At 39.9% G+C, this 21,521-nt stretch overlaps 1 protein-coding gene across 2 annotated transcripts in view; it reads right to left on the bottom strand.

Moving 5' to 3' along the window:
• The window catches only part of rhpn2 (rhophilin, Rho GTPase binding protein 2), a 43,693-nt gene extending 31,907 nt beyond the window's left edge, over window positions 1–11,786 (bottom strand). For both annotated transcript variants that reach the window (XM_071910534.2, XM_071910535.2), the window contains exons 1-2: window positions 11,600–11,786; window positions 5,437–5,552 (exon numbers count right to left, since the gene is read on the bottom strand). In XM_071910534.2, the coding sequence (XP_071766635.1) occupies window positions 5,437–5,552; window positions 11,600–11,665 (182 nt within the window). In that variant the 5' untranslated portion in view covers window positions 11,666–11,786. The remainder of the gene's footprint in view (window positions 1–5,436; window positions 5,553–11,599) is intronic.
• Between the last annotated feature and the right edge of the window lie 9,735 nt (window positions 11,787–21,521).

Below are 21,521 nucleotides of genomic sequence, written 5' to 3'. Positions count from 1 at the left end.
ACACAGAGGCCTCCTCCCTCACTACTTACGGTTCACTAACCTCAACACTGTCCGTTCTGTTCTGTACAACAGGTTAATTATCTAAGCAAATGACAGTCTTACATGATCACATTTTCATCTTAACACGACTGAATCGAGGCATCCTGGTGTAGAAATGCACAATTTGCAAAAGCACAAATGTGTCATGGGTTAAGTCTGATCCCGGCGTAAGGGTTCGATCATTCCTACACTTGGTTTATACAGAGGGAGGGGCAAACAGAAAGACTTATGGCTCTAGATGTTTTGTGTCTCTCTACAGGAATCTACCAGCTGACAGATTGGTTCCACTCCAGTCCAGCAGGTTCTAGTACATGAACCTTTAACATGGAGTTCAGAGAAACAAACCATTCTCCACCGACACAGGGGGCGGATTACATGTGTACTCTTTTTTTTTTTTTTTTTTTTTTACACTTTTAGTCATTTAGCGGACCATCTCATTCCTAGCAACTTACAATAGAATACACTTCAATTGCTAGATCACCACAAATCACAAGCAATCAACAATGAGGCATGAAAACCTTAGTGCCCTTACAATATTCCTGTGACCATAGAATGATATACACAGAAAAATAAAAAAGGTACGAACTGGAACCGAAAATCCTGAAAAAACCTGGTTCCACAAAGAACCTTTCAGACCAAGGTTCTCTAAAGAACCATTTCTGCTCTCCTTTGCTTAGACACCTGCATTGTGTTTTTGTTTATCTGTCCTTGTATAGCCTCATTTGTAATTGCACAATATATACTATGGAGGGGTTTGGTTATTTTCCACATTTATGCCATTACCCACCATCCAATAACTAAGAAGTAAAAACCTTTTAATATCCCAAAGAAAGTTGAAAGTTTCTTTGAGGAACCAAAAATGCGTTCTTCCATGGCGTCAGTTCTAAGAACCATTTTCGGTTCCAGTTGGCACCTTTATTTTTCTGTGTGTTCACAGAAAGCTATGGCCAAACAGAAAATGAAGACATTTTTTCTCATTTTTCTGTAGAAATTTTAGCCAAAAATCAGAATTTTGTCAAATGTTTCTTTATCTATTTCTAATGGTTAGAGGGACTGTCCTGTAACTGTAAGATCACAGGTCCAACCTCCAACAGCAACCGCCATGTATCCTGTCAAAGTGTCCTGGAGCAAGACACTGAACACCCACCAGAACCCTAGTCTCTATCCCCCATAATCCTTTACTCCACAAGTAGATCCATCGACCTGCCAGTATGCACATTACTTCCATATCAGTCCACTTTACATTTCAGTCATGGAAAGTTATGAGTAAGGCATAATAATAAGTCATTTGGCTGACACGCTTATTGAGAGTGAGCAGGATGTGTCTTGCTCAAGGACACATGGCACTTCCTGGACACAATTCCAAGGTTGAACTTGTGATCTTACGGTTACGGGACAGTCTCTAACCCCAGCCTCTCCTGTCCGAAGCCAAACCGAGATACCACAAACAGGGGGAGAGTGGGTCTCAGAGGAAAACAGACAAGGAGGAGCAGCAGATCGCGGTGGACAAGGGTTAAGAGTTAACTGCCCAGTAAAACCACAGGCCTCCTGTCTCTCATCCAGACTACTGTCCTTGATCAAAACTACTGTCCTCTGTCCAAACTACTGTCTTTCATCCAGACTACTGCCCCTGATCCCAGGGTTTTTCCTGCAGAGAGATTTTTTTGCTGGCCACCAAAGCGTACTTGGAGAGTGCAAAAGACTGTGATAATTTGGTGCTGTAAAACGTGATTTACAATGGTTTTCAAATAGATTTTCCCATGTTCTACTTATGGCTGCTATACAGTACTCCAACCAGCAGGGCGGCAGTCATGAGTCATGAGTCATGCTGTTGTACCAACAAGCAGTGTTCAGCAATTAATCTACGGCTTCAAATGAGAGACAAAAATGTTACCCAACTTTGGACAAAAGTTAGTTATCAGCTAACTGGCAGGCAAGCAGGTCTCTTTTCTGAGGAAATACCTGCACAGAGCCTGTGTGTGTGTGTGTGTGTGTGTGTGTGTGTGTGTGTGTGTGTGTGTGTGTGAGTGAGTGAGTGAGTGAGTGAGAGATAGAGAGAGAGAGGGAGAGAGAGAGAGAGAGAAGCACACTTTTCAAAGACAGACAGACAGACAAAACATTACAGAAGGTAGACAAGGTAGACAGACAGACAGTCACAGACAGTAGAAAGTTTTGTGCAGATTGGACATGCAGTGGATTAGTTGCGGCTAATTTTGTGTCTTTTGTAAAGTTTATCATATAATTGTGGCCATATTGTTCATTGCACATTGTTCAATTTATTCTCAATGGCGAAACTTTCTACTGGAAAATATGCCTCTTGTTCTTGGCAGTTTATGACTTTGAAAAAGACAAGCATGAGTGGATTTCTCTTCGCTTCATTTTCTTTTTCTTCACCCTGTATCTAAACTGCCAGTGTCTTAGTGCCAGTGTCACATTTCATGTTCCAACACTAAATGTGAACAACCAAATATTTATCCAGATTTGGTATTATTCATTCTCTTAATTTTGTGAAATGCTTAAACGTCTGGCTCGTCCGCTAAATGCCTAAATTGTAATTATATGCAGAGCTACCTCAATTTTATATTACCTTATGATGGAAAGTAGAATGGATATATCTTTTACTCGTATGTTTTGGTTCGTGCCTGGTTCAATTCTCCTTCACTGTCCAAGTTTCATATTGGTTAAGTTAATCAATAAAAAATGTCAAATCAATAGCATACAGTCAAAATGATTAAGATATTCTTTTATGCATTTAATTGAACATTTATGTTTCTTGTTGATTCTCAACCTTTTTCATATTAAGGACCCCTAATTTAGTCCACATTAGGGCCACGGACCCCCATTTGATGAGATTTTGTCTCTCGGACCCAAATCTGAAAATATTTTTATTGTTAGATATTAGAGCTGCAACGATTAATCGATTAGTTGTCAACTATTAAATGAATCGCCAACTATTTTGATAATCAATTAATCGGTTTGAGTAATTTTTTCAGAAAAATAAGTCAAAATTCTCTGATTCCAGCTTCTTAAATGTGAATATTTTCTGGTTTCTTTACTCCTCTATGACAGTAAACTGAATATCTTTGGGTTGTGGACAAAACAAGACATTTGATGATGTCATCTTGGGCTTTGGGAAACACTGATCGACATTTTTCACCATTTTCTGACATTTTATAGACCAAACAACTAATCGATTAATCAAGAAAATAATCTACAGATTAATCGACAATGAAAATAATCGTTAGTTGCAGCCCTATTAGATATGATTTTGTCCAGATTTTATTCCATGACTATCTGTATTGTAGGTAGAGAGATAACAGTGAAACTATGATCAAAACAGTCATTCTTCTACATTCTCTAATTGTGATAACTTCTTGTAAATGAAATAATAGTGAAATTTAACAATTCATCAATTTGCTGGGGACCCCCTGGAACCCCCTCAAGGACCCCTGGTGGTCCCGGGACCCCACGTTGAGAACCACCGGTATAGAGGGTCGATTGAACGCATTTGCTGGCCCAGACAAGCACCACCGAAGCCCTTTTCTGAGCCAGGAAAAACCCTGGATCCAAACGACTGTCTTTCATCCAAATGACTGTCCCCGATCCAAACAACAGCTTCATCCAAACTCATGTCCCTAATCAAAACTACATTCTTTCATCCGAACTACTGTCCCTGATCCAACTACTGTCTTTCATCAAAACTTGAATGGCTAAGCTTGAATGGCTAAGCGTTGACATCAACCATTGATGAAAATGATGGGAAGCCGCATACCTGAAATTAGTCACACAAGTTCGGGGGCTGGTTGGTTTATAACTCGGACCGGGAGACAGAAGAACAAAAACGTGAGGTTGGAGGGAGCGTGGGAGGACGGTACACTTTCTCTTTTGTTGTGTACTTGCTGAGAAATATGATCTCCGATTCCGTCATCCAACCCCGCAAGAACATGCGCTTCCACGGGAACAAGACGTTTCCCGATTCATCTTTTGAATCCCGAACAACAGGGACACCCAAGGGTCTGAAAGCTACTGTCCACAACACACCTTGGAGGCAGTCGCTCTGAGACCGCGATCCAACTTTCCTCCTCTGTGAATTCACCTTTTACGTCAACAGCTCTCCAACACGTGACAACACAATAGAGACAACGTGCTAGAAAACATCAGTTTCACAAACCATGATCCAGAAAACAAAGGCTCAGCCAGGCGTTCAGAATGTTTCGGAGGTTTCGTCTAAACCGCACGGCACAGTCGGCCTTTGTTTTCCGGCTACGTGGAATGCTCCTCTTCAAGATTTACATCGGCCTGATATTATCTCCCGTGAGTTCACCTCACCAAGAACTCATGACAACTCTGACAGGGAGATGAAGGAGGTGAAGGCAAACTTGTCCAACATCAACAAACCAGCTGGAATCCCTGTTACTGGAGGCCAATTATGGCATAATGACATAACTACATAACTAGCAGCCAAGTCAACAGAACTCTTCAACACCACCTCTCTGTATGAACGAGCGGGGCGACCAGAAAGACAGAGATTTTGAATATCTGATTTTGTCTTATGTAACAAATGTGTACGTCTGTCAGCGTGTGTTTCTGTGTGTGACACTCAAAACCATGGAAAATGTGTACATTTTATAAGTGTGATGATTCAATTTTTACTCTCATAAAATATACGTCTTCAGGCGTGCAATGCAAATCTGACATTTCTTATCACACTCCATTCATTTTGATATTAATTTAGCCTATATGTAATACTTTTGGACTCTGTGTCCAAAAGTGGATGTGGATATACAAACTTCAAAAATTTTGTTCAAATTTTCATTTCTGGGTAAACTATTGGTAAATGGTAAATGGACTGCATTTATATAGTGCTTTTCTAGTCTACCGACCACTCAAAGCGCTTTACAAGAATGCCTACATTCACCCATTCACACACACATTCATACACCGATGGCGGCAAGCTACCACGCAGGGTGCTGGCACAACCATCGGGAGCAATTTGGGGTTCAGTATCTTGCCCAAGGACACTTCGACATGCGGACTGGAGGAGCCGGGGATCGAACCACCGACCTTCTGATTAGTGGACGACCCGCTCTACCTCCTGAGCCACAGCCGCCCCCAATTCCTTTCAGAGAAAAATTATTTCTCCATTTCTGTATAGCAGGAGCTATAAATAATAATAACAGATAATGTGACTATTGCTCTCTGGTTATGAGAATAATCTATTTCTACACGCACAAAAGAAGTAAATAGTCCCATGTATATGCCATGTTACGTTACCCTGACTATTCAATGTATAGGCTACGTCTGCAGCCCCCCTCCATATGCTATAATGTATTATACATAGGCTATAGGCTAATATAGTAGATCTCCATGTGACCATCTCCCTCCTGTCACTCTTACTTCAGCAGGTTCTCAGCTCCAGCTCTCATCCTCATCTGTTTGATGATCTGCTGGTTGAGACTGGCTCGCTTATTCTGCAGTTTGCTTCGTCCAGTCTGGGCGAATGGGTTACAACCCTGTGGAGGCAAGGAGATGGAGGGACAAACATGTTAGATGAAGATAATAACTTCAATTTAAATAACTTATCTTAAATATCTCTAAATTGCATGTCAGCGTTCTGCAAAAGATAAAAAATTCATACATTCATACATTGAGAATAATTCCCTTAATCACAATTTATTGTAGTTAATGTCTCTTTAAGAATCTCCTTAGTCAATGTTCTATTCCCTGTGTGTTTGTTTACTTTTGCACTACAGGGGCCAAACAGTTTTCTTACCGTATATTAATTAATTTTCTTTGCCTTAGTTATTTAAAATATTCCTGTATTAGATATTAAGTACTGCCTTGTAGATTCGCCTATGGAATAGCAAATAAATCGTTTTGTACTTTTTACATCGGAGTCTCCATGGATGAATAACTGTATCAAAATATGTTTATGGTTCAAAATACATTAAAATTTGCCAAAAATGTAATTGTACATGTAGGTGAAATATATTCTGGACAACGAAAACCATTTTCTTTCTGTGCAGTGTTGCCAACACACATTTTGGCCAGTTTTGCATTTTCTTTTTAAACATATCTGTAAAACATATTCTGAAGTATATGAAATGTATTTTTCTGCAGTATGGGTTGAGGTGGGATACTTGTAATGAAATTAAATGCAACTTTAAATTGTATGAATAGCTGATGGGTTTTAAGACCATTGTTTCTGTTTGATATGGAGAGGAAACCACTGACAAAAATTGGAATATAAATCTGTTTCTAAAGAAATGGGTTCCTTTAAATGCCATATTTTTGGTCACTCAAAACATATTTCAAATGAATGTCATCTATATATACACACAAATAAATTTTTAATCATCTGTCGCCTATTCTGAGGTATATATGAAATGTATTTTGGTTGCTGCCCATACCACTGTGAATATTCATAACTCAGCATGTTATCACTATGAGTATCTTAACTCTGTTCTGGTTCAGGGCGTTCAGATAATGTTTTGGTTCAGTTTGAGCATGATGCGGGTTCAGTCAGAGTCACAATGAACCAGGTTCATGTCGGTCCACATAGTTCTACCTCTTATGTCTCTCTATTCCTCCTTCCCTTCCTCCCTCTCCCTCCAGGGCATCAAGCAAAAGACCCTCCTCTCTGACAATGTGGTCAATGTGCTAAACTACAAGATCAAAGTTGGACTCATTTAGACCAGGGTATGAAAAGAGCCACACCTTGTTATACCCAATTGAAACCCATGTTCTCTCTCTCGCTTCCTCCCTGTTTACACCTTGCGGTCTGTACCTGGCTGTACTGTGTGTCCTTGTCCCTATCACAACCACAAGTGGCCCAGCCTTACTGAATCAACAGACCGTCAGTCACGGCGATAGAGATATACGTCCACAGACATTCACAGGGCCTGACTCACAGCGCAGCAGAGGCGTGGTCTGTACATTACATGACTAGGTATTAAAAAAAAAAAAAAACAGCATAATGCAAGCAGACCAGTTGGCTCAGTAAAACCGGTTTGTTTTTAAAGCCCGCGACAATGTGACACAATTACATTCTAGTTATTTATCTGGCTCTATCTGAGGTCAACAGCAGAATAAGATTCAATTCCTTTATTAGCAACATTACAAGCAATAGTAAGGAGGTCAAAGGTCAGAGGTGATATTACCCAGAAAATAGATGGAATAAATATTCCTGTGACCCTAGAATGATCATGGATAATGGAGAAGTGCTGGGGCAAGACATAACAGCCAGGGAGTTTTTATGTATTTGTTCATATTCTATTGATTCCTGAGGGACAATTTCATCTTTTTTGCCCCAGAGGCCAGGGTCAGCCACAGAGCCAGTGCAAATCAATTCTCAGATCTCCTAAAAACTGTAAAACATTGACTCAAACGGATCTTTTGGGAGAGAATACTGAATGGATTCCCACAAAGTAGATGATTGAGGCACTATTGTGTTATAGCAGCCTATAGTCAGTTTACATCTGCTGTTAACACCAGGGGCCTGGTGAAGAACTGGGTAGTTAGCATGAGCAGTGATAGCCACCATGGCAGAACAGACAAAGAAAAGAGAAACTCAAACTGCATCAACAGAAAATCCAAGGAACAAGACGTCACAGGACTGGACACACCGTTCGATTGAAAGGTGATCTCTGGGAAGTGCAGTGCAGAAACACCACAGCAATGAGCGCTGAGCACCAAAGGTTTCAAAGATGAACTTGAGGATAAGCACTTTAAGAATCTACAAACATCATCTCATCCAGCCTCTGTATTTTCCCTGTCACGTCTTTAACGTTTACCTTTTAGTCATTTAGCTGACACTTTAACATGACAGGGCATACGGTTGCTGCAAGGATCAAACCTGTGGCATGTTTAGTTACAGTACAGTCTCTCCAACGTCTTGTCACTTGGGTGTTCCCGCACAAACAATACAGCGACCTGAGAGAGTCTAATGATTAACCGTTTAGATAGATCAAAACCTCGTTAAGTCCATAATAGAGTGGTAATGAGGCTGTTAGGGGGCGGGGCATGGCTGGGCGCAGCAGCTATTGCTACCTGGAAAGCTGGGTGATGAGAGTTAGCACATGGCTGGAGAGGACGTATGCAGATACGTCAGTCATTACATCAAAGGGAGGGAGTGGGGTGTGTGTGTGTGTGTGTGTGTTAAGAAGGGAGTGGTTGGTGATTGATAGTAGCCATGGCACTATGTTCTGTTTGTAATCCTTTTAATTATCACAATATACACTATGAAACTTCAACCCATGTCGCATTCCAAAGTGTTGACTCTGATCCTGTGTCTACAGCAGCAACACTGGTCTGATCACTAGCTCGTTAAATTCTGTTTCGTCAAGATTTGATTACATTTGGCCATAAGCCTGATGGTTTGATATTAGACTTAAACCTTTTGGTATGTAATGCTGAAATACTTCTGACTGCACCTAAGACATCACTGACCATCACTCACTGTCTGTTTGATAGCAGCAGTAAGTGGCAGCCTGTTCACACTGAAAGTATCAAAATCACCTTGTCTACCTATTGATCTACATAGGGAATTGAACCCTTAACCCTGGTAGTGGTGCTGCCTTGCTCTACCCAGTGGCATGCGGAACCAGTACAGCCTTTCACCATAGCCCAGAGGCTTCATTAGAGAACACAAAGACAGCCCAGTCCATTATCACATCCACCAAACAGCAAGTCAATCTGCTGTTGTATAACTAAGACTTCATAAAGAACATGCAAAGCAATGATTCATGGGATAGTCGGGTTATACAACTGGTGATTAAGGCTGGCAAGCAGCCAGAGAGAGGCTTCAGCCATGGCCCAGTTATGCATAACAGACTTTCTATTCCTTCTTCTCCCTGAAACTATACTGAATAGACTCAATATTAAAGTTTCCATGACAAACCGACTGACCAGGTGAGTCCATGTGGGAGCTGTGATCCCTTATTGACTTTACCCATGAAATAAGCTACACTTCAATCATGATGAAGACTTTGCCGTGAGAGAGTTTAGACACGTACTGCGCAAAAGGGGGCGTGCTTCAATCTTAGGAAAGTGGTCTTCATATTTTGTACACTCAGTGTATTTCTGAGTGAGACAATACTTGGCCACTGTGCGATCTCTCATTTGTCTCTCTCCAATATAAACCCGGGCCGAGGAAATTTAACCGTTTCCAACTCGAGAGCTGGGCTGGTCTCCGAACCAAGACACATGTTGTCAATTTGTCTCTGCGGTTTGGCTGAAGGACGGCCTCGGGCCAGATGCTACGTCAATGCGCTCGCCGGCCGAGGAGGAGGAGGAGTAGAAACATGCCGATTCGGCTTTTTTACTCTGCCGTTTTTCCATCCCGCGGTCGTCCAGTCAGACCTCGGCCAGCTGGAGGTGAAACAGCGGAGGGGGGTTTGGAGGGAAGCCCTGAACCGCAGCGGCTCCCTGGAGCATCGGTCAACCCGATGAGGCCTTGTAAATCATCAGACTCATTTTCACTCTAGAGAGGGAGGGGGGGAAAGAGAGGGGGAAGCGAAAACGCTCTTGGTTCCACTTAGCTAAAATTTGGCCAAACTGCTTCCAAATAGCAAATCGCTTTAACGTTACAAAACCATGAGAATGCAGTTACTCATTGCCCTTCAGAGAATAAATAAATAAAGACTCCTGCGGGGGCATAGGAAGAGGAAAAAGAAACAACAAAGGAAATCTAGAAAGGAAATGTCAGGATGGGTTAGGCCCTACAGTGTGCCTAGCAGTAAGAAGCTAAACAGTTTATGATAGAGGTATTAAACCCATCATCCCCTGTAGCAGAGCCAGGCCCTGGCTCCCTATTGGCCTTTTTATAGACACAGGAAGTGCAGCACAAAGCCTAAATCCAGACAGTGTTCAGATGGGGATTCAGGGGGATTGGAGGACACAAAGGCCCCGTTCAGCTGCCCATCTAAACATGCTTGGCTATAAAAACACTCCGCTTGAGGACAGCGGTACAAATATGCGTCAGGACGAGACGCGGACCGCACGGAACATAGTAAACACGCATTAGATAATCACTCCACCACTGCCAAGTCCCTTTCCCATAGGCTCAAACTCAACATCAAGGCTCTGCTGGCCACAAACGGCAAATTAAAATGCCACAGTCGCAGGTACATACAACGCAGAACTGGTTGGAGAGGTTTCTCTGCTGGTCCGGATGCACTACATGCTAATTACACTGGCGATCGCAACTGTAGAAGGACTGCTCACCAGCTAATTTACATGATGAACAGGCTTAATCTTCAACACAAATAAAGGCAGGGGGAAATGCTCCTCTCTTGCCTGAGTAACAATTTAGATAACCTTCCACTGAACATATACATTTACATTTTAGGCATTTAGCTGACAGCATTATTCAGAGTGACTTCACCAGAGTGCAATATACTTCAATTCCTAGATCACCAACATTACAAGCAACCAATAGTAAGGGGCGGTCAAAGGTTAGCATTAGATATACAATATTCCTGTGACCGCATAAGGATTATAGGAGTGAAATGCGGGGAAAAGAGATAGAAGAAGAGATAAAAAAATTAAAAAAACAGGTCGCCTTTAAATTATTTATCCCTTGGGAGGAGGCTAATCTCGCTAATGTTTACCAGGAGTATAAACAATGCTTTGGAGGAATCATATGGGCTCTCAGTCACCATCAGAGGTGGAAAATAACTAAGTACATTTACTCAAGTGCTGTACTTAAGTACAAAACTAGACTATTTCCATTTTGTGAGACTACTTTACCTCAACTACATTTCAGACTCAGAGGGAAATACTGTGGACTTACTACATTTATCTGACGGCTGGCGTTACTAGTTACTTTGCAGAATAAGGTTGTACATGCAAAACATACAATAAGCTCATAAAATATGTTTAAACTCAGAGTTTAAACTCCCCAACAGTATATTAAATACTTCTTACAGGTTAATGCATCAATAATTTAACACTGAAAGAATTAGGGCTTTTACTTTTGATACTTTCAGTACATTTCACTGCTAATACTTCTAAACTTTTGAATTTATAACTTTTAATTTTTTTCTTAAGTAAAGGGTTTGAGGACTTTTTCCACCACTGGTCACCATCACACACCTCTGTTAACACCCAGCAGAGAACAGATAACGTCAACATACCATTCTCTAAATAGCTCAATGGCCAGTATCAGCCTGGGAGGAGATGCAACTAGTCTACTGACGCGTGCGCGCGCACACACACACCTGAAACTGACAGCGCTGTGTTTTTTGCGGCTGTTGGTGACACATCACGAGCTGCAGTTTGTTCAGATTTAACCTTGGAAACCATGTTGTTTGTAACAGTGAAAATGACCTGTTTGGCCTGTGTTTCCCACACTGCAGTCAGTGAGGAAACAACTTTTGAATTTTTTGATTAAAGTATACGTCACCTTTTCGAATTTTACATCAGTTTCAACAGGACAAAAAAACATAATCTGACTGGTGTAGTGACATCTCCCTCCCAGTAAACTGTAAATACTGTGCGTCGAACAGATGTGTAATGTGGTTTTCCCGAACTAAACTAGGCTATATTATCTAAAACTCACCTTTTTGAAGTGATTATTGTCTCCCCCGCTGTCTTTGATGCCGTTCGGTAAAATAGTGTCCGTCATCCTGAAGGCTCACACTCTGAACAACAGTTTTTCGAGAATCTCGGAGAAAAAAGAGGAATTGAATTTAAACCGGGTCGCTGCTCTTCCACAGGTGAGTCTTTCGCTCTACTAACAGCAGGCCTATGTCTGTTCTGACACCACCGAACTGAGCCAGGGATTTTTCCAGGAGAAACTCCGCCCAGGGGAAAAGACAAGACTGGGTGGTGCGTTCGCAGACTGTGGGAATAAACACAATTTACAGATTATGCTGCATTCAAGTCACGGGAAAATACGATCTTCATTCTAGAACATGCCGTTCACAACAGCATTCAGATAGTAAAATAGAGAGACGAAGTCTGACGTTATTTTGTAGCATTTCCATTTGGTGTGTAGTCCAAAATCTCTATAGAAAATATGAATGGGCTTTGCAAGAAACGGCAAAAATAGTCTGTGCTATACAGAGGCTTATAGCTATAGTACGTTTTGTTTTGTGAAATAAAATATGTTAACTAAAATCACCCAAGGAAATACCTGTCTTCAAGTGCAGGGAATCATAGATTCATTTCAAATAAAATGAACAAAATATACTGTATATAAAGAATCAATAAAAAAAAACGTATACCTTATATATAAGAAATAATACAATTTATCTCTGTAAGAAGCTGTTGACCGTTATCTCTAAGTTGCAGCTTCCTCTGGTTGCCTGGCAACGGTAAGGAGATGAGCTGAGCATCTCATTCAAGACTGCAGAGGCTTTATCCTGATTGTCCTGACTGCCGGTTCGAGTTCCTGGCAAAGCGAAGTATTCCACTTTTCCCAGTCAGCAAGCTTCTGTGGGCAAACTGGCTGTGTGCTGTTTGAGGCTATACAGGTAGGAGAAACCAACAGTGTAAACCCCCCCCCCCCTCCCCCCCCCCCCCCCCCCCCCACACACACACACACACACACACACAAAATATCATTTATTTCCAGATAGTCGCCCTCTATGCTCAGACAGCACATCTTTATTTCTCCAAGGAAGGTTCACTGAGCTCCATATTCTATTTCAGTACAGTACAACCACAGTGTAACAACCCCAAGGTCTTCAGGACGAAAGTTGACTAATCTCAATTTCACCAATTTATTTTGGCCAAGTCAACCAACATGCTAACGTTTCGGCTTAGTGGCCTTCATCTGAGCATAGAAGAAAATGGAGGTCATCCACTTTTGTATACAGGTGCTGGCAGGTGATTGGCTTACAGGGTCACATGGTAATTAATTCAACCAGATCCCATAAATATCATCCTTTCTAACAACATGACAATGACTAAAACTCTTACTGAGGCTTTATCTATTATAGATGGATGGTAATTTCTTTAATAGAATCTTGATTTAATCTCCTCTGCCTTACATTTGAATTCACTCAATTCCGAACAATTTCTCCTTAGTCGTGAGAATTGTCCCTTAGGTATGTTTTGTTTCTAGTGGTTTGGGTGGTTGCTGTTATAGTGGAGGATGGTATTGCGTTCCAAGGGCTTTCTGGAGATGGAGGTGTGAATGCTTCCATCCTGGTGTTTAGAGATGGTAAGGTCCAGAAAGATGATAGTGTTAAGGTTATATTCCATTGTGAATTTTAGGGTTTAGGGTTATACTGTCCATACTTTCTCAGCTGGGCCAAGGATTTGAACCTTGCAGTCACAAGATGCCCGTCAGTTTGTTTCCTTCTACGCTGAGTTACTGGTACCAGTCTGCTTGTTTCTGGCTGGGTTTGCCACTGTGGAGTTCCCGGTTATGGAAGAGGTGGTTATTAATGTCAGGAGAGGATTATGGGTGGTCAGTAAACCTTGGGGTCAGGCCAAGGGGCCGGGGTATTGCTGCAGCTGGAAACCAGGCCAAACCTGTCTTTGTCTGGGACATTAGTGCATCTGAAAGCCAGACAAAGGATTTTATAACTGAAACATTTTGGTTCGTAACGTCATTTAACGTCTGTATTCTCCAAGAGCGGCTGAATTATTTTGGTTCACTTTGACTCACTTTGTTGCAATCAGTTTATATTGGATAAATAGCTTATTAAATAACCTGCAGTAGTAGCTTATTAAATAATGTATACTGCATGAGTCGCTTACTAAATTTTTACTTTTTAGGTAACTTATTCTATTATAGTAGCCTATTAAATTAAATTAAAACTTATACTTCATTATAGTGCTTATTAACTGTGTGTTCTGAGGGTTTTACATTGACTGACACATAAAATTGATGATTACGCAGGTCATAATGTTTCCCATCTGAAGAGATAGGCAGGTCTGGTAAAAGAGGGGGTAGTTTGATGCTTGTTCTGCATGTGAAGCCCAGTGGGGCGAGGCATTTGTCAGCTGATTATTAATAATAATAATAACTTTACTTGTATAGCACTTTTAAACAAACAATGTTTACAAAGTGCTTTACATAGGCTACAATACGACAGTGATGTAAAAGTACCACAATTAAATAAATAAAATAGAGTTAAAAATAAAAAATAAATAAAAATAATAGTAATAATAAAAAAAATAGGAATAAAAAGGTAATACAAGAGATAAACAGATACAACTAGAAAACAGAGATACAACTAAAAACAGATGGAACTTTACATACTGTATAAGTGTGTGCCGAACCACGTGAAAGCCCTGACAATACAAGTTGTCCCCAAAAGAGACAGCAATAAGAAGCTAAATAAGTAAAAAAACAAGTAATGAAACGAGAAACACAATTACAAAATAGAATGGAGATACAAGTACACTACTGTTCAAAAGCTACTGTCCTGCTCCTGCCTTTAGTTTGACTTGAGTGTTGTCAGACAGACAGAATATTATTCTTCGGTGCTCCTCTACTCAGTTTCTATTGGTTACTGAATGACAGAGGAAATGGATGGATGCTAGACTGTAGCGTTGTCTTCTCCTGTGTCCTCTCCTCTCCCTTTCGTCTCCTGTTAGCTGTTTGGAATTTAACAACAATGTGATATTGGCAAAATGTCTTACATTTACATTTTAGCCATTTATCTGATGTTTTTATACAATTTTAATGTTTTTTTTTGCTTTTTTTTTACTGTTATCCAGGAAATCTTTGCTGAACTCCATGCTCTTTTTCTGCCCCACACAGCTTCATATTCATACAGTTCCACAGTACAACCACAGTCTTCTGCTGTCAGCATCTCAACGTAGTAGTTGAGGGAGGGGAGAGCGTCATTCATTCAGTTCCCCCTCCCTCATGTCCCCAGCTGGTGGGATTGACTCGGCAACCTTCCCTTCACAAGTGTGTTTCTCTAACCTCTGGGCTGCATGCCACCCCCAGTGGCCTGAACTCCATTACAACCAGACAATAACATTTCACAACAGTCATTCACTCATTTTCTTCACCCGATTTATTCCTGCTCTGTGTCACAGGGGGCTGGAGTCTATCAAAGCATGCACTCGCATATCATCTTTGGAATGTGGGAGGAAACCCATGTGAACAATTCAGTTACACTCAGGCCCAAATTCTCCAGATGAAAAAAAGTATACTTAAGTTGTATTTATTATACTTTAACCATGCTTATAATAAGTTCATACGAAATATGCAATTTTGGAACAAATGTATTCAGATTCGTTAAATTTTAATTTTATTCTATAGCAAATATTTTTTGGTATACTTAGTTGTACTAAACTGGAACAACTTTAAGTTAACTTTATTAATTGTGATTGAAGTTTTTAAAATATTTAAAATATACCTTGAGTTGTATTTGAAGTGATTAGTAAAATCTCACTAGTTGTAGATGGGCGAGTGACCTTTTACTGGAATACAGAGTTGCAATAATCTAACTGAGAGGAAATAAAAGCATTCATGACTTTTTCCATATTGGTAATGGATAAAAGCAATTGAATTTTAGAATTGTTTCTCAATTGCAAAAAACATGACTGGGAAACTTTATTTACTTGCTCATCAAATGTTAGAATCGAGGAATACAACTAATTTCTAGCAACTGGCTTTATGTTTGAAGATAAATTAGTGATTGTGAATAAAACTGGTGTGGTTTGGATGGCCAATTACTATTTCTGATTTGCCTTTGTTGAGTTGTAAAAGGTTTGGTGACATCCAGCACATGATGTCTGCTAGGCAGTTGTGCAGTGTGACTAAGCTGTCATGGTCATTGATTTATGGGGATGTACAACTGAGTGTAATTTGCATATAATTTGCAAGCATGGACGGATTGTGTTTCCGGATTATGTGGCCAAGAGGAAGCATGTATAAACGGAAGAGAATTGCACCTGAAACTGAACCTTGACACACCCATGAGGAAATGTTTGCAGTGGATGAAGATGAATTGCCAAACTTAACAGGAAAAGCCCTATTTGACAGATAAGCTTTGAACCAGTTTAACACAATCCCAGTGACACCAATCCAGTTTTGGAGGTGGCTGATTTAAATAATGTGGTCTACCGTGTCAATAGCTGCACTAAGATTTAGGAAAATTACAACTCCTTTTCCAACCAGTTCATATCTTTTATGAATCAAAACCATTTAACTTGAGACTTTTGGTAATGTTTTATTTTCTGGGTCCACAATTTCCTAATAATTTCCTAGTAATGAACTGTTAATTTCTTAAGTTTCCTGGAAAGAACCATGAAATGATGTAATAGTTCTATAGAAAATGTAAGCAGTCTGGTGGATTCGATAAGATATACTCTCAATTTCTAAAAGAGTTTCCTGGAAAGAACTGCAAAACGGTAAACTATTTATTGGAAAAATAATAGGCAGAGGTCAATTTGATAGCCCAAAAAAAAAAATTATTATTCATATAATTATATAATATAGTTCTTTGCTGAATTCCTTCCTCTAATTTCAAATTTTCTATACAACTGCTACATAATTTCATGGTTCTGTCTTGGAAACAACAGAAGAAATTGGAGGTACTTACCAACTACCATTGAATTCTTTCTCTGTTTTCCCTGTAATTAGTACATAATGTAATGGTTCTTTCCAGGAAACTTTCTAAGAAATTAACAGTTCCTTTCTAGGAAATTATTAGGAAATTCAAGTGAAATAGTTTTGATTCATAAAAGATATGAACTGGTTGGAGACTATTTTCTCTAAGAGCTTTGATAGAAATGCCAATTTGGAAATTTGTCTATAATGACTTGGGTCCTGGGGGTCAAGGTTGGGTTTCTTAAGCAATGGTTGAATTACTGCATGCGTGAAGGTAGAAGGAAGGTACCTGTGGCTAACAAGCTATTCATCATGGATAAAGTATAGGGACTAGCACTATCAGAGACTTTAAGAAAGTTGGTGGGAACAACATCTAGGGTGGACATCAGGTGGTGGACTTCATATTAGACATTGTTTCCTGGAGGAGTGTAAATGAGAAAACAGTTAATAACATCAAAAAAAAAATCTTTATGACAGTTCTTTAGGATGAGGTTGGAGAAAGATTTCGCTCTTGCATCTTTAACTGCATTCTGACATTTGTGCATTAAATCTTTTAAAGTTGTTAGACCTACAGTACTGTGCAAAAGTCTTTAAAAAAATCCGCAAAGCGAAGATGCTTTCAAAAATAATGAAATGAAAAGTTTCTAAATATCAAAACTATCTAAGACAAAATGTATATAAAAAATCTAGGGTGCTTAAGACTTTTGCACAGTACCATAGATTTATGGAAAATGTCTGTTAGATGTAGATTTATGGAAAATGTCTTTTCAGTAAATTAGATTATCTACTGAACATGACTAGAACTCGCTCCCTGAGACATAAAGGAGCGAAAATACCTACTGATTGAGGGTACCTTATCTTCACCCTCTCTCTCCACAAAAAATATCCTAAAAGTAACTTTTAAAAAAGCAATACAAACCAGGTTTCGTTGCTTCAGGTCCGTCTACTGCCTCCTCTCAACCTCCTCTCTCCTGTGAATCTTCTTCCATCACTGGAGACAAACTTAAGGATGTACAACAGGATGGTGAGGAGATATAAATCTTTACAACAGAGATTGCACAAATTAGACATTAGAGACATCAAAGCGATACATATGTGTGTGCATACTGCTGAATTTTACATACCTTTCCCCACAGATACTGGCATCATATTCAATTATATCATGTGGAAAATGACATTCATATACTGGATAGACTTGGTAAAAGAGAAAATGGAAGTGTTAGCAAAAAAAGCTATTAATGAAAAATACCTTGATAAAGTGCAATACATATTTTTACCAACCATGTCATATTTTTCCTTTCTTGTTTCATTGATAAAGATGTTCTCTTTTCTCTTCTCTTTTTCTCCCCATGTCTTGATTTTCTGTTTTTGAAAAATGAAAGAAAAAACAGTGGCAGCACTACTGATGGGAAAATGTAAAGCTCTAAAATACACCGTGGAACAACGTATAAAGTGACCTTGCCATTCTTTGATGCCATCTTAAACAGTTTGGTTGTATAGCCCTTGGACTCAGGTGGCACCACAGACTGTTTTCTTAGCCCGCATCCCCATGAAATTACATTTTAAAAATTGAATGTATGGACACCTCTCACAAGGCAAGAAGAGAACACTTTAAAGAGTAACTAAACCCAACCCAAATCTTTGGTGAAGCCTGACACCTAATGGCGAAAAGTAGGGTACTGAACTGGCCATCTGCTGACAGGTGATGTCACCACCTGTTGTACTCTATAGAGGGTGACATCACCTGGCATCAAAGATCAGCCAATAGCAGATGGCCAGTTCAGTACCCAACTTTTCACCATTAGGTGAAAACTAAGATTTGGATTTGGGGTTTAGTTACTCTTTAACCTTTTTTTTTTTAATCCTAAATAGACTGGATAGTGGTTCCTTGTTTGACCTGAGGTCAACTGAAGAATAGTTGAATACTCATGTCAATAATTTGTGTAAACATGGCTTATGGTATTGACAAAGAGACAGCTTTGGAGCCCAGCTGAATTCACATTCTCATAAAAATCATGCAAAACAATGCTCTCTCTGCCTCGCAGCTTTTGAAACCCGCAAAAAAGGATGTTCACAAGAGAAATAGTCCTACTTCCAACAATATAGACGATTTTGGACATGGGGTATCGAAATCTCATATAGTAGCTCTCTCATTTCATAAATGACCCTTGAATTTAAATGTAATTATTTTAAAGCCAGTCAAGTCAATGAAAATTACTACTGTTGTTCGTTCAAAACTATCAGAGACTATCTTTCTCACATATACACACACACAGACACAAACACAGTCACACACACACACACTATTGCTGCAGTTTGAAATTGTGCTTTTCTAATATACAGTAAAATTACTTAAATTTGTATTTCAGGCAAGTATGGCCAGACAGAAGCGGTCAGTAGAGGAGCAAAGAAGAAGGAATAGGGAATACCAAAGAAGATAGAAAATATATAGTCAGCAAGAGACCAAAGATTCATTCTTAGAGCAGGAAAGGCAAAGGTGGAAGAGAAGGGTTCAAAATGGGAAATGAGAAAATAAGACAAATTGGAGATTTAAATGAATGGGAGAAGAGACATTAGAGAAGGGCTTGGAAACATTTCCAAAAAAAGTCAAGACAGCACAGGGAAATTCAGCAGGTAGACACACCTCTAGAGCAGTGATTCTCAACATTTTTCATATCAAGGATTTACTACACATTAGGGCCACGGACCCCCATTTGATGAGATTTTGTCTCTTGGACCCAAATCTGAGAATATTTTTATTGTTAGATATGATTTTGTCCAGAATTCCACAACTATCTGTATTGTAGGTAGAGAGATAACAGTGAAACTATGATCAAAACAGCCGGTCCCTCTTGTATTTGCCAATGTTATAATTATTATTATTATTATTATTATTATTAGGGGCCGGGCAGCTCTGCTGCTAGTCCCTCTTGTATTTGCCAATGTTATTCTTCTTCTTCTTCCGAGGAAATCTAACTTCCCATGCATGAAAATAAACCAAACTTTGCACATAGGTCCAGTCCCATGCCAAACTTCCTCAACTGGATTTGGGGGCCAATAGTCCTGATGGTGGTGCTACAGCAACCGTCTAAAGTTCTAAATTTTGAAAATTCATTAAAAATCAGCCGTATGTGCTACAGCTTTGCAACTTCAACCTTAATGTAGGCCCAAGTGTGAAGAAACTTTTGTAAACTTCAATCTAGTGCAAATTATGAAGTCCATCACTCTGTTTTTCTCAAAAACTGTAAAACTAATTAAACCTATCTCCTCCCACATTTTTTGCTCAATTGACACCAAACTTGCTACAATGCATCTTGAGACTGTCCTCCACAAACGATCCAGCCAGATTTTTGAATTATCAAAAATTGAGCCCACAGTGCATCAAAATGTTTTACTGTAAATGGTACTGTAAACAGCTACTGCAAATTCTCACTAAATGAATATCCAATGTTCATGAAAATAACTGACAAAATTTCCCAGTCATGGTAGATGAAGTGTATTAAATTTCAGAATTTTATCTCAAAAACTGAATTTTTGACAGTATTTTGAATTCTGCCCTCATGTAAACTATTGCAGTCAATGGAAATAGAGTGTCTTTAAACATCAGTTTTTGGCTTATGGAGCAATCAATCTTTGTTAAAATAACTTACAGACATCTCTATGTTGTCTAGATGAAGTACACAAATTCTCAGAATTTTATCTTGAATACTGAATTTTTGACACTAGTTTGAAATCTGCCTTTACATGCATGGACAGCTGTTATCCTGCACCCTGGTGGTTGGCTAAGTCATAGTGTGAAGCCACCTCTGATTTTCCCACTTCTCAGGTCGCTCAACTTGATCAAGACTTGCCATTGGTGTCAAAGGTTGTGAGTTCGAGCCCCGGGTGAAGCAGAATAAACATGCTTATGCATACTCAGGCATTGTGCTGTGTGGATTAGAGACACATGATTTCAAAGATGTTTTAATGATAATTATGGTCCGGGCAGTTCTCCTGATGGACCCTCATGTATTTCTCATTCATCCTCCTCTTCTTCTTCTTCCTCCTCCTCCTCTTCTTCCCCTTTCTCCTCTTCTTCTTCTTCTTCTTCTTCATCTTCCTCCTCAAAATGCCCCCGACACTGCTGTGCAGCAGCTATAATTGTAATTCTAATTTAACAATTCATCAATGTGCTGGGGACCCCCTCAAGGACCCCTGGTGGTCCCCGAACCCCACGTTGAGAACCGCTGCTCTAGAGAGTCCACTACACCAGAGTATGGAAGAGCGAAGCAGCAGCAGACGGAAACTTGCAAGTGAAAGGGAAAAGAGAAAAACTAGGAAAACGCATGCAAGGGAAATAAAAGTTTTGAAAGAGAAGCTTTATAAGATAAAGAAAGAGCGAAACAAACTGTGAAAGCAAGCGTGGCGAAGAAAGAATAGTCCAATAGAAACAGCTCTCCATGAGCAGAGACATCCTAAATCCAAACAACAAGAGACCCCTTCTCTTCCACAGTGTCCTAACCAGAGAGCTTAAGAAGAAAAGACAAGCTCCTGTGTCACAGAGTCGGGCACCTCAACAGTCGGGCAATTGTCGGGCAGAATTCTACAGAAGTATTGTCTTCTTCATTAGATCAGACAGTTTGGGATAACTTACAAGCTAGTCAGAGACAAGAAACAGACAGCACACAGAAAAGGCAATGTTCCTCCAGGGTTCCTCAAGAGTTCTTCATGAACTCTTTACGCGTGACAACACCATCACAAGGAACAAGATTAAACACTGGAGAATGATCCAGACTCCATGATCATGAAAATGCGTGCTTAATGCTTGAAGTGCTAAGATCATCAGGTGTTGTGAAGTCAAACCAAACCGGAGGACAGCTTTCACGTTTAGTTTGTTGCCCTCCAACAAGTGAAGCCTAGCTTTCTTCGCACCTGCACACAGTGTGTAAATAAACACACAGTATAGAACCTCCTAGCAAGG

Source organism: Centroberyx gerrardi, chromosome 1 (assembly GCF_048128805.1).
Source record: "Centroberyx gerrardi isolate f3 chromosome 1, fCenGer3.hap1.cur.20231027, whole genome shotgun sequence".
NCBI lineage: Eukaryota > Metazoa > Chordata > Actinopteri > Beryciformes > Berycidae > Centroberyx > Centroberyx gerrardi.
Note: the sequence above shows the minus strand (reverse complement) of the source record. Positions and strands in the feature narration are given on the sequence as shown.